The 13,745-nt window shown below is 33.2% G+C and overlaps 1 protein-coding gene across 4 annotated transcripts in view; it reads right to left on the reverse strand.

Moving 5' to 3' along the window:
• The window catches only part of LOC106872443 (uncharacterized), a 547,002-nt gene that overhangs the window by 7,719 nt on the left and 525,538 nt on the right, over window positions 1-13,745 (reverse strand). For 2 of the 4 annotated variants that reach the window (XM_089365395.1, XM_052973789.2), the window contains exon 17: window positions 5,690-5,810. In XM_089365395.1, coding sequence (XP_089221521.1) covers window positions 5,690-5,810 — 121 coding nt within the window. Of the gene's footprint in view, window positions 1-5,590; window positions 5,811-13,745 lie in introns of all 4 variants that reach the window. The other 2 variants (XM_089365396.1, XM_052973790.2) reach the window with 1 other exon arrangement.

Consider the following 13,745-nt stretch of genomic DNA (forward strand, 5'->3'; position numbering starts at 1 on the left):
TACATACATACATACATACATACATACATATATATGGGTATGTACCTACATACATACACATATTCAAGTACAATGTATAAACATCAACCCTTCCATTATTCCTATTAAAGTTATTTTTCTGACTTTATCATCATCATCATCATCATCATCATCATCATCATCATCATCTTTTTACGTCCGCTTTCCATGCTAGCATGGGTTGGACAATTTGACTGAGGACTGGTGAAACCAGATGGCTAAACCAGGCTCCAGTCTGATTTGGCAGAGTGTAATAATATTGATTCATAACCAACTAATTAATTTAATCTTCCTCATGATGAATATGTTGATAGCATCAGTATTTAACTTTATTTTCTAAAGAGTGAAGCATTTGGAAAAGATAACTCTTACAAGAAATAACTTTCCAAATAATCCTGATGAGTATACTGTAATTAAGAAAATGGGACATGTATAGATTTGTGTGTGTGTGTGAAGTATCTTTTAGTTGGGAGGGAAAGTAGTGTCCATGACCCTTTTAAGGTCCTTCAAGAATAGTGGAAGGGAGGTTGGGAGGTTTTCTTAAACAAGACACTTGGCTAAATGCTTGCAACAAAGTGGACTCCATTATCATACCCAAAGAGTTAAACTAGATGACAGATTTAGTCTACTTCTCAAGAAGGTGTTGGTGGGATTTGAACTCAGAATGTGAAAAAAAGAAAAAAGGGCAAGTACTGCAAGGAAGCAACAATACAGAATTCTGCTGCTGAACTGACAAAAATCCTGAAGGCAGTGTTTGAGTAAAGTAGATTTCAAATTTAAATCCTGATTAAGGTAGATCCTGGCTAGCAAACAACAAATGAATACAAATGTAAATTCTAGATTCTGTTTCATTACCATCATCACCATAGTTTTAGCATCATATTTTTCATGGGCAGACAAATTCCATTGAAGAAGAATTTCTATACCCTAATACTTCTCCTCTCACCAACACTCAACTGTTTCCAAGCAAGGTAATATTTTTCTCCTAATCAATAAATGTCATTACAGAAGATTGCAAACAAATGGTACCACTTCTATAACAGTAGTACATAATGTCAAGATAAGGAGAAACGCATGCATGGACATATCCATATCATATATATATATATGATGATGATGATGATGATGATGATATATATATATATATATATATATATATCCATATCATATATATAACGTCCAACCCATGCTAGCATGGAAAGCGGTTGTTAAACGATGATGATGATGATGATGATATATATATATATATATATATATATATATATATATATATATATATATATATATATATATATGTATATATAAATATATATATACTTTATTTAAAAGCAGCAGAAATATAACAAAAGACTGTTACTCTGAGTTTCACGTTCCCGTTCATCGGACAGTTTTGTTTCCCATTTCTAACAAAACTGTCCGATGAATGGGAACGTGAAACTCCGAGTAACAGTTTAGCAGAAGTAACAGAGTGACTCATGGTCCAAGAATTTTGTGTGTTGACACGAAATTCTCAGATCTTGAGTCACTCTGTTACTTCTGCTAAATATTAATAAAAAAAATATACATATAGGCACTGACATGGCTGTGTGGTAAGAAGCTTGCTTCCCAACCAGATGATTCTGGGTTCAGTGCCACTGCATGGCACCCTGGGCAGGTGTCTTCTACTATAGCCTCAGGCTGACCAATGCTTTGTGAGTGGATTTGGTAGACAGAAACTGAAAGAAACCCGTCATATATATATATGTATATATATATATATATATATATATATATATATATATATATATATATATAATAATATTAGGGACAAAGTCCAAAATTACAGGTAAAAAACTCAATTAAAATCAATTTATAAAAAATTTAAATTATATTGAGCCTTATAGATAAAGTATATATAAAATATATAGTTTTAGGGAAAATAACCAATTTTCAAGAACTCATCGATGAAAATCCACTATCACATATAGAAAAATTAATAATTAAAAGCACAATAAATGAGTATAATATAAAGTAAAGTAAATATCATAAGATAAATATAATAAAAAGATTACACGTGTTTCATAACCAATTTTTAAATAGAAAAGAAATTTAAATCGATTAAAATCAATTGAAATTATCGAAAATAAGTTCTATTCAAAAATATAGCTACTCGTCAGATCGTAAGTAGAACAATAATTAGATATATATCTCAACCAACAATAAGTACCAAATGAATTAATATGAAATACTTATTATATAAAGATAGAAAAATTATTTTAAAAATATCATAATATCAAAATAATAACCATTCAATAATCACCCCTTCATCCATTATAATAACATGTATATTATATACAAAAAACATCTTACATAAATTATCATTGTTTTAAATTATCATTGTTTTTAATAATCCGAAATATTTTTATAATTGTAGTAATAATAATTATAATAATAATGACCTTTTTAATAAACATAACTTTTATACTCATGATAATGTCTTCTTAGGTAATAATAAGAATAATAAGAATAATTGGTATTATAATAAATTACCTAAACATAAACTTAATTTAAATGGAAACAATTTTAAATATTATTTTAATTTTTTTAATGATAATAATAAATTTAATAATACTAATAATAAATTCAATAATATCTATAATAAGAACAAACTCTGGTTAATTATTCCATACGGTGTTCAAGTTAAAACTAACATTATTAATGAAGTTTTTAAAGTTATTGATTTATTCCTTAGAGATAATAAAAAATATCATTATATTTTTTCTAAAAATAATTTTGGTGTAGGTTATTCCACTACTAATAATGTTGCTAATATTATCTCTTCTTTTAATAAATTTAAGTTAAATAAGTACTACAATATTATGAAATAAACTAAAATACTACTATTGATTTAGTCTTATCAAAATCGTAGTGTCATTGTAATATAAAACCTTAAACTTACTAAAATATTAACCTACCAATAAAAACAAAATATAGCTACTAGAATAATTAAATAGATACCCCAACACACACCCTAATACATACATACATATACATATACATACATATATATATATATATATATGTATATATATATATATATATATATATATATATATATACATATATAATAGAGATAATATTAGCAACATTATTAGTAGTGGAATAACCTACACCAAAATTATTTTTAGAAAAAATATAATGATATTTTTTATTATCTCTAAGGAATAAATCAATAACTTTAAAAACTTCATTAATAATGTTAGTTTTAACTTGAACACCGTATGGAATAATTAACCAGAGTTTGTTCTTATTATAGATATTATTGAATTTATTATTAGTATTATTAAATTTATTATTATCATTAAAAAAATTAAAATAATATTTAAAATTGTTTCCATTAAAATTAAGTTTATGTTTAGGTAATTTATTATAATACCAATTATTCTTATTATTCTTATTATTACCTAAGAAGACATTATCATGAGTATAAAAGTTATGTTTATTAAAAAGGTCATTATTATTATAATTATTATTACTACAATTATAAAAATATTTCGGATTATTAAAAACAATGATAATTTAAAACAATGATAATTTATGTAAGATGTTTTTTGTATATAATATACATGTTATTATAATGGATGAAGGGATGATTATTGAATGGTTATTATTTTGATATTATGATATTTTTTAAATAATTTTTCTATCTTTATATAATAAGTATTTCATATTAATTCATTTGGTACTTATTGTTGGTTGAGATATATATCTAATTATTGTTCTACTTACGATCTGACGAGTAGCTATATTTTTGAATAGAACTTATTTTAGATAATTTCAATTGATTTTAATCGATTTAAATTTCTTTTCTATTTGAAAATTGGTTATGAAACACGTGTAATCTTTTTTTTATATTTATCTTATGATATTTACTTTACTTTATATTATACTCATTTATTGTGCTTTTAATTATTAATTTTTCTATATGTGATAGTGGATTTTCATCGATGAGTTCTTGAAAATTGGTTATTTTCCCTAAAACTATATATTTTATATATATATATATACATATACATATACATATGTATATATTTATATATATGTAAGTTTGTCCCCCCACCATTGGGGTTGATTTCTTCAACTAACACCCTTTAAAGTGGTGCTCCAGCATGGCTGCAATCAAATGACAGAAACAAGTAAAAGAGTAAAAAATATACTCATTTTTGAATTCTATTTTTCCTGTTTGCACCAACATATATATATATATATATATATATATATATATATATATATATATATATATATATATATATATATATATATATATATATATATATATATATGTAAATGTTGAACAGTGAGAATGAGTTCTCAACGCTGTGTTGGTGGATAAAATTTCTTTATTTGTATATTAAGGCTATCACTGGTTTCATCTTAAGAAAATATCTTAATATCTTAACAATTTTTCATGCCAATCACATGGAGGAATGATGTTTATCTCAATTTTAGATGAAAACATGAAAATTCACAGGAATTCACAATAAAGTGTATGTATGTATGTGTGTATATATATATATATATATATATATATATATATATATGTATGTATGTATTTATGTATGTATATATGTGTAACCTATATTGTAGAATTATAAACAAGGCTAATTTAGCTATTTCTCTGTAGACTGAGAAAATGACGGACATCCTTAATTGATTTTCAAATCTTATTGGGTTGTTGTGAGAGGCATCTACATCAATTTGAGCAATTTCAGAGAAACAAGCAGCCATATCCAACAAGTCTAGCAGCTTCAAGGATTGGGGCTACTTATTTGCATATCATTAAGTATTTAACACTTTATTTAATATCAGCAGCTGGTATGTGCACACACACACACACACACACACACACACACACACACACACAACAAGAAGCTTCTTTTCAGATTCCAGTGGCCAAACTCTCTTACAAGGCTTTGGCTGATCTTGGGTGCATAAGATACTTGTTCAAAGTGCTGCAAAGCAGGATTGAACTCAAAACCCAGTGTGTCCATGCCTTAAGATGGTACCAACTGCCGGTAACATAATTTTATTGACCATGGAAGGAAGAAAATCAAAGTTGAACTTGGCAGAACTCAAATTCAAAATGTAAAGAGATGGAATGAATACTTAATTTGACAACAGGCAGAGGTCAGCGTAACAACCTTGTAGGGTCCCTGGGGCATGCAATGCACTGGAACCATATGAAGTATTCATTTATTTATTTGATGGTAAACCACAGCACATAGAGATTAGCATTAAGCCCTTAGGCCTGTGGCCCCTCCATCCCTTTCAACTGCCTAATGCATCCCTACATTAAAACAATGTTTAGGATTGTTAATGTAAAATAAAATAAAGGGTCAGGGATGATGTTTACTGTTAAGATTAGTGTTAGGGTTAGGGTTAGAGTTTAAGCTTAACAGTGAGAGTTAGAAGAAATATTTATAAGTTATGGTTTTAAAATTACAATTCAAGTTTATATATTAAGGTTTTAAGGTTAGAACGATGGTTAGGCTTTTAACAGTTAAATTTATTAATAGAGAAATAAAATGCATGCCTTTGTTAAGCTTCTCCTCCTGCAGGAAAAGATGGTGGAGGATTTTTCAAAGCTCTGTCTTTCTGGCCCTTCGGCATGTAAAACACAGGAGAGACTTACAGTCAAAGTTCCAAGATGCTTGTTCAATCATGAGACGGTCCTTAGCTGAGGTCAACTCCTGTTTGAGTTCTTCTTGTTTGTTTAAAAGTTCAAGCACTCTTTCACGTCGCTGTTCATAGACCTGTACAGAGAGAGGAAAAAGAGAAGTCAGTGATTGATTGATTGATTGATTGATAGATAGATGGATGGATAGATGGATGGAAGGAGGTGGGAGGTAGATGAGGGACAGAGAGGGGGGTGAATGAGTAGGGTGGGGAAGGGCAAAGGGGGTTGATGGGGAAGGCGATAGATAGGTAGATAGAGAGAGATAGACAGAAAGATAGAGAGATAGATACATAGAAACATAGAGAGAGAGAAAGAGAAAGACATACAGATACGTACAGACACACACACACACACACACACACACATATATGCATATATACTGAGTAGACAGTGAGGGAGAATGAGAGAGAGAGGGGAGAGAGAGAGGGGAGAGAAAGGGGAGAGAAAGGAGAGAGAGACATAGAGAGAGAGAGAAAGACATACAGATACGTACAGACACACATGCACACACACATACACATATGCATATATACTGAGTAGAGAAAGAGTGAGAGTGAGAAAACACTAATTGTTTGTTGTTTGTTGTTCATCACATTTTGTTGCTGAAGAATCCAAGACAATCTTCAGATCTACTGTGATAATCTTAGTCTGGGAGAAATGTAGTTGATTATACAATTTAAGTACTTTATTGCTAATAAGTGGATTAAGGTTTTGAAATATACAGAAGACAAGTAAAATGGTTCAAGGAAATTAAAAAATCTTCTTTATGTGCTGAGTTCAATTCTCATCAAGCACAACTTTACATTTTTATCCTTTTGTTGGGTGGTCAATAAAATAAAGTACCAATCAAGTACTAGGGCTGATGAGATCAACTAACTCTTACTCCAAAGTTGCTGGCCTTGTGCCAAAATTTGTTAGAAAGAATTATTAATATTATTATTATTATTATTATTGTTATTTTATTATGATTATTATTATTATTATTATTGTTATTGTTAAGGTGGCAAGCTGGCAGAACTTAGCATGTCAGACGAAATGGTTAACAGCATTTCGTCTGCCTTCATGTTTTGAGTTCAAATTCCACCAAGGTTGACTTTATCTTTCATCCTTTCAGGGTCAATAAATTAAGTACCAGTCAAACACTGAGGTCAATGCAATCAACTAGTCCTCTCCACCAAAATTTCAGGCTTTATTATTATCATTATTATTATTATTATTATTATTATTATTATTATTATTATTATTATAAGGCTAGTATAATTGTTGGCACAGTGGACAAAATGCTTAGTGGCATTCCCTGCTGGCTTTATGTCCTGAGTTCAAATCCTGCTGAGTTTAAATCTTTGCTTTTCATTTTTCAAGAACAATAAAATAAAGTACCAGTCAAATACTGGGGTCAATGTTATTGACTAATTCCTTTCCTTCAAAAGGCAGTGAGCTGGCAGAATCATTAGCATGCCAAGCAAAATGCTTAGTGGTATTTTGTTTGTCTTTATGTTCTGAGTTCAAATTCACCAAGGTTGACTTTGCCTTTCATCCTTTTGGGGTTGATAAATTATGTACCAGTTGAACACTGGGGTCGATGAATCGACTAATCCTCTCTTGTCAAATTGCTGCCCTTGTGGCAAAATTTGAAACAATTATCATCCTCATCATCATTATTGTTATTATTATTATTATTATCATTATCATTATTAGCACTATCTCTCAACGGAACTTTCCTTCATTACAATTAGATCTAACATTTCTATTAGTATAATACTTTCATATCATTGAAGACTGTGTATTTGGAAACATTTGTACAATTAATATCTGTTAATTAATATCTGACATTAATATCTGTTAATTCCCTTTCAGGAACTTCCTTTAACTATAATTATGTCTCACTGTGTAACAACATCAGTATATATATATATATATATATATATATATATATATATATATATATATATATATATATATATATATATATATATATATATGAAAGAAGGTTTGAAAATGCACTTATTTTTTTAAAAATATTTATTTACTTAACCGGTTTCACTTTTTTAGAAAAAGATTATCAAAAGTCTTTGAGAATAATAAAAAATGTTAAAAAACAGTTCGAGAATTAAAATGCATATATACATTCTTTGATGATAAAATATATTTAAAGTATAAAGCTTTGTATGAACTTTGTAGTGTTACATACTGATTATCACACATTCTCTGATATTAAAATGAAAATGTTAAAAACAGTGTATGAAAATACACATATGGAAAAATACATATACATATTCTTATACATATTCTTTGACAATACATATACATATTCTTATACATATTCTTTGACAATAAAGTTGAAGAGGAACTGACCTGGCTTTTTCCTCTTGTGTATATTGAGGGAATGTTTTACTGTCTTAAGAGACAGTATGACTGGCTAGCTGGGGTGGGAGGGAAGAAGAGTTAAAAAGGATTTTTTAATTTTATTTTTGGTTGGTCTGTGACAGTATGTCATGGTTCACTGGTTTTTGGGACTGGTTTTGTGCACATCTCTATGTGTGTGTGTATATATGTGTGTTTGTGTCCGTGTGTCCGTGTGTGTGTGTGTGTGTGTGTGTGTGTGTGCCGTTTTTATTGGTCCCAGAGTTTATTGTGGAATGTGTATATGAGTGTGTGTTTGAGTGTTTTTTGTGTCGGTGGGGATGTTAGGTGTGTGTACATGAGAGTGTGCGTATATCTCTTTGTCTGAGTATGTATGTGTTGTTTTGATCGTCCTTGTGGTGTGTGTGTGTGTGTGAGAGCAACCGTATGTATGTGTCAGGGTGTGTACGTATGTGTGCGTATGTGTGTGTATGTATGTGTGCATCTGTGTGTGTGCGTGGGAGTGTTTTGTGTGAGTGTGGGAGTGTGTGTGTGTCTCTCTGTCTGAGTGGGTGTGTTGTTTTAAATATCCTTGTGGTGTGTGTGTGTGTGTGTGTGTGAGAGAGCAACTGTATGTGTGTGCATGAGGGTGCATGTGTGTGTGAGCATGTATGTGTGTGTTGTATTTATTAGGTGTCCTTGTACGTTGGGTTTATCCAAGTGATGTGTATGTGTGTGCATGTGTGTTCTGTGTATGTTGGTACTGGGTATGCGTTTGTATGTGTGTGTACGTGGGTATGGTTTGTGTAGTTTCCTGGTGTATATGTGTACATTTGTGTGTGCGCTGTCATTGTGAGTGATTAGTTTTGTTTGTATTGTTAGTACAGTATATGTGTGTATATGTGTGGGTGTGTTTGTGTGAGTGCGTCTATGTGGCTTGTATTTGTCGGCGAGGTGTGTCATTGTGTGTGCATGCTTCTGTGCATGTGTGCTTGTGGGTGTTTGTTGGGATTGTTGGGATTGTATTGTGTGTGTGTGACATTTTTACTGGGGAACAGGCGTATGGTGTTTGTATGTGTGTGTACATATGTATGCAAATATGCGTGTGTGAATATGATTTGTGGTTGCCGGAGTGGTGTGTAAGTGTGTGCATGTACCTGTTTACATATGTGTGTATGGGTGTTGGTTGTGGTTGCTACAATTGTATTGTAAGTGTATATATGCATGTGTTTTTTCTTGAAATGTATGTGGGTTTGTGCTCTAGTGTGGAGATATTGTGATTGTCTGTGTGTGTATATATGTGTGTAAGTGTGTTCGTGTCGGAGGTTTGCATTGTATTGGTGTGTGTGTGATTTTGCGTATCTGTGTGTCTTTGTTTTGGACGTGCACCTGGGGAGGGGGCTTATGTTAGAGTATGTTGAGCTGTGGTCTGTATTTTTGAATAAGATTATTTTCCCTATTTATTCGTGTTTGGTCAGTGGTGTTGTCTGAGCATTGGTATAATGGGAAAACTAGGAATTTGGGTGACTTGTTTTGTGCACAGAGATCTAAGTGCCCACTGAGTGGTATCTGTCTTGTGGTGGGATCCCTCAATTGTTGGCGGTGGACTGTCATCCTTTCTCTGAGAGTAAGGCTCGTTTGCCCTATGTATTCTTTGTGGCACCCTTCACACCTTATGGCATAAAGTAAATTTTTTGATGCGCATGTGAAGTTATTTTTTATAACAAAAGTGTGTCCCGACTGGAATCTGTATGTTGTTCCTTCCATGAGGTGGATGCAAGTCCTGCAGTTGGAACGACCACATTTTTTGACGGTAGGTGGTGGGCTTGTGTTGGGCAATTTTGCATTCGTGAGTAGGTTTTTTAGGGATTTGGGTTGTCTTTTGCTTTTTATTATTTTATGGGTTGCGAGTACTCTTTTTAGACGTGGGTCTTGATTCAGTAGTGGGATGTTTTTGTATATTATTGTGTAAGCTTCTGCATTTCTAGGATTGTGTGTTGAGAGATATGGGAGACTATTTAACGTGCCGTGTATGTGTTTCGGTTTTCGCAGGTCATGGGTAGCAATTGTTTTGGCCCGTTCTATTCCATTTTCAACTAATGATGCTGGGTAATGTCTTTCGAGGAGAATTGCCTTTAGTTCTTCGAGTCTTTTATTTCGAGTTCTATAATTAGAGACAATTGTGCAAATTCTTCTCGCAAGGTTGAAGGGAATGTTTGTCTTTGTATGTTTTGGGTGATTGGAGGTGAACAGAAGGTATTGCTTGGAATCAGTCGGTTTGTAATGAATATCAGTCTCAATGCTGGTACCTATTTTTATAATGAGAATGTTAAGAAAAGGAAGTTGGTCTTGACTGTATTCCATTGTAAATTGGATATGGTTGTTGACACTGTTAATTAGGGTTTTGAAGTCAAAGAGTTGGTCGAGTGTGTGGGACCATAGGATGAGGCAATCATCCAAGTAACGTTTCCAATTCTTTAACAGGTATCGGTGGAAAGACAGGCCATATCTAGTTTTGGATTTGTCGTAGATCTTCAATTCTAAGTAGGCCATCACCAGGTTTGCACACACACCACAAGGACGATCAAAACAACACATACATACTCAGACAAAGAGATATACGCACACTCTCACGTACACACACTCTCACGTACACACACCTAACATCCCCACCGACACAAAAAACACTCAAACACACACTCATATACACATTCCACAATAAACTCTGGGACCAATAAAAACGGCACACACACACACACACACAGACACACGGACACAAACACACATATATACACACACACATAGAGATGTGCACAAAACCAGTCCCAAAAACCAGTGAACCATGACAGACTGTCACAGACCAACCAAAAATAAAATTAAAAAATCCTTTTTAACTCTTCTTCCCTCCCACCCCAGCTAGCCAGTCATACTGTCTCTTAAGACAGTAAAACATTCCCTCAATATACACAAGAGGAAAAAGCCAGGTCAGTTCCTCTTCAACTTTATTGTCAAAGAATATGTATAAGAATATGTATATGTATTGTCAAAGAATATGTATAAGAATATGTATATGTATTTTTCCATATGTGTATTTTCATACACTGTTTTTAACATTTTCATTTTAATATCAGAGAATGTGTGATAATCAGTATGTAACACTACAAAGTTCATACAAAGCTTTATACTTTAAATATATTTTATCATCAAAGAATGTATATATGCATTTTAATTCTCGAACTGTTTTTTAACATTTTTTATTATTCTCAAAGACTTTTGATAATCTTTTTCTAAAAAAGTGAAACCGGTTAAGTAAATAAATATTTAAAAAAAAATAAGTGCATTTTCAAACCTTCTTTCATATATATTTCCACTCGTACAGTATTCCACAACTTTACTTTATTATATATATATATATATATATATATAATGAATGAAATGTCTGATTTCCATGTTTTATTATTTTGCAATTTTACAATGTTGAAACAAACTAGTACTTTCGTACGTTATGCAATCATCAGGTTTATTTAGCGACAGTCATGTTCTGCAATTGACAACTGTGTCAACTGTGCAACAGGACTGTCACTAAATAAACCTGATGATTGCATAACGTACGAAAGTACTAGTTTATTTCAACATTGTAAAATTGTAAAAATTGTAAAAATTGCAAATAATAAAATGTGAAAATCAGACAAAGTTGGAATTTCATTGATTAAGATATATTCTTCTATACACAACCATACAAACTTGGATCATTACCATCATCATTGTTGTTTAATGTCCACTTTCCATGCTGGTATGGGTTGGATGGTTTGACTGAAAACTGGTAAACTTGGGGAGCTGCACCAGGTCCTGATCTGATTTGGTAAGGTTTCTACAGCTGGATGCCCTTCCTTATGCCAACCACTCCAGAATGTAGTGGGTGTTTTTTACATGCCATCAGTACAGGTGCCAGTCAGGCAGCACTGACATTGGCCACAGCTACGACTTCATTTGGTTCAACAGGTCTTCACAAGCATGGCATATTGCCCAATGACTGAAGGGTGCTTTTAAACAGGTCAGTTATGAGACACTGGCATCAGTCACAACTTCGATCTCACTTGGCTTTCTGGGTCTTCTCAATCACAGCATATCTCTAAAGGTCTCAGTTGCTTGTCATTGCCTCTGTGAGGCCCTATGTTCAAAGGTAATACTTCACCATCTTATCTCATGTCTTCCTGCCTCTACCTCTTCCACAGGTTCCCTCCACTGTTAGGGTATGATACTTCTTCACACAGCTGTCCTCATTCATTCACAACACATGACCATACCAGTGCAGTCGTCTCTCTTGCACACTACATCTGATTCTTCTTGTGTCCAAATTTTCTCTCAGGGTGCTTACACTGACATGCATGCACACTGACATTACACATCCAGCAGAGCATAGTAGCTTCATTTCTTTCAAACCTACACATGTCCTCAGCAGTTACAGCCCATGTATCATACTGTCTATCTTTTACTTTGAGTGAGAAGCCCTTTGTCACCAGCAGAGTTAGGAGCTCTCTGAACTTTGCCCAGGCTATTCTTATTCTAGCAGCTACGCTCTCAGAGCACCTCCCCCCACTACTGACTTGGTCACCTAGGTAACGGAAGCTATCAACTACTTTTAGTTTTTCCCCTAGTAGGTGATGGAATCTGTTTTCTGTACATTTATGGTGTTTATTGCACCTGTGCAACTTCCACATACAAAAACTATCTTCCTAGTTAGCCTTCCTTTGATATTGCTGCACCTCTTATGTGTCCATAGCTTACACTGGATACATCTTATGGTGTTTCTACCTACGCCTTTTCTACAGATCAAGCAGGGCCATCTCCCTGAAGGGATTTCTGATTTGTCTGCCTTCCTACTTACTAAGACTTCAGTTTTTGCTAGGTTAACTCTAAGGCCCTTAGATTCTAGACCTTGCTTCCTCACCTGAAACTTCTCTAGTTCTGGTAAGAGCAAGGTCATCAGCATAGACAAGCTCCCAGAAGCAGCCTGTCTTGAATTCCTCTGTTATTGCCTGGCGGACTATGATGAACAAGAGGGGTCTGAGGACAGATCCTTGATGAACCCCTACTTCTACCCAGAATTCTTCGCTATACTCGTTGCCAACCCTCACCTAACTGACAGCATCCCTGTACATGGCTTGTACAGTTCTCACCAACAACTCATCTATCCCTAGTTTTCAAATTGACCACCATATAAGGGATCAGGGTACCCTGTCAAAGGCTTTCTCCATGTCAACAAAAGCCAAGTACAAAGGTTTATCTTTGGCTAGGTATTTCTCCTGCAGCTGTCTTACCAGAAATATAGCATCAGTGGTGCTTCTACCTGACACAAAACCAAACTGCATCTCATCTAAACTAACTCTCTCCCTATGCTATGACCCTCTCTATGACTTTCATCACCTGATCCAACAATTTGATACCTCTGTAATTATTTCTATCTCAGGTGTCACCTTTTAATTTTGTACCAGTTGACTATGGTGCTGCTACACCAGTCATTGGGTATGACTCCTTCATGTATCACCTGATTGACTATATGGGTGACTAGACTATAACCCACACTGCCAGATATTTTAAGCATCTCTGCAGGGATTCCTGATGGGCCAGGAGCTTTCCTTGTTTTCATACCCTTAATTGCTTTATC

The sequence above is a fragment of the Octopus bimaculoides genome, chromosome Z (genome assembly GCF_046866305.1).
Source record: "Octopus bimaculoides isolate indiv1 chromosome Z, ASM4686630v1, whole genome shotgun sequence".
In the NCBI taxonomy this organism is placed as follows: Eukaryota; Metazoa; Mollusca; class Cephalopoda; order Octopoda; family Octopodidae; genus Octopus; species Octopus bimaculoides.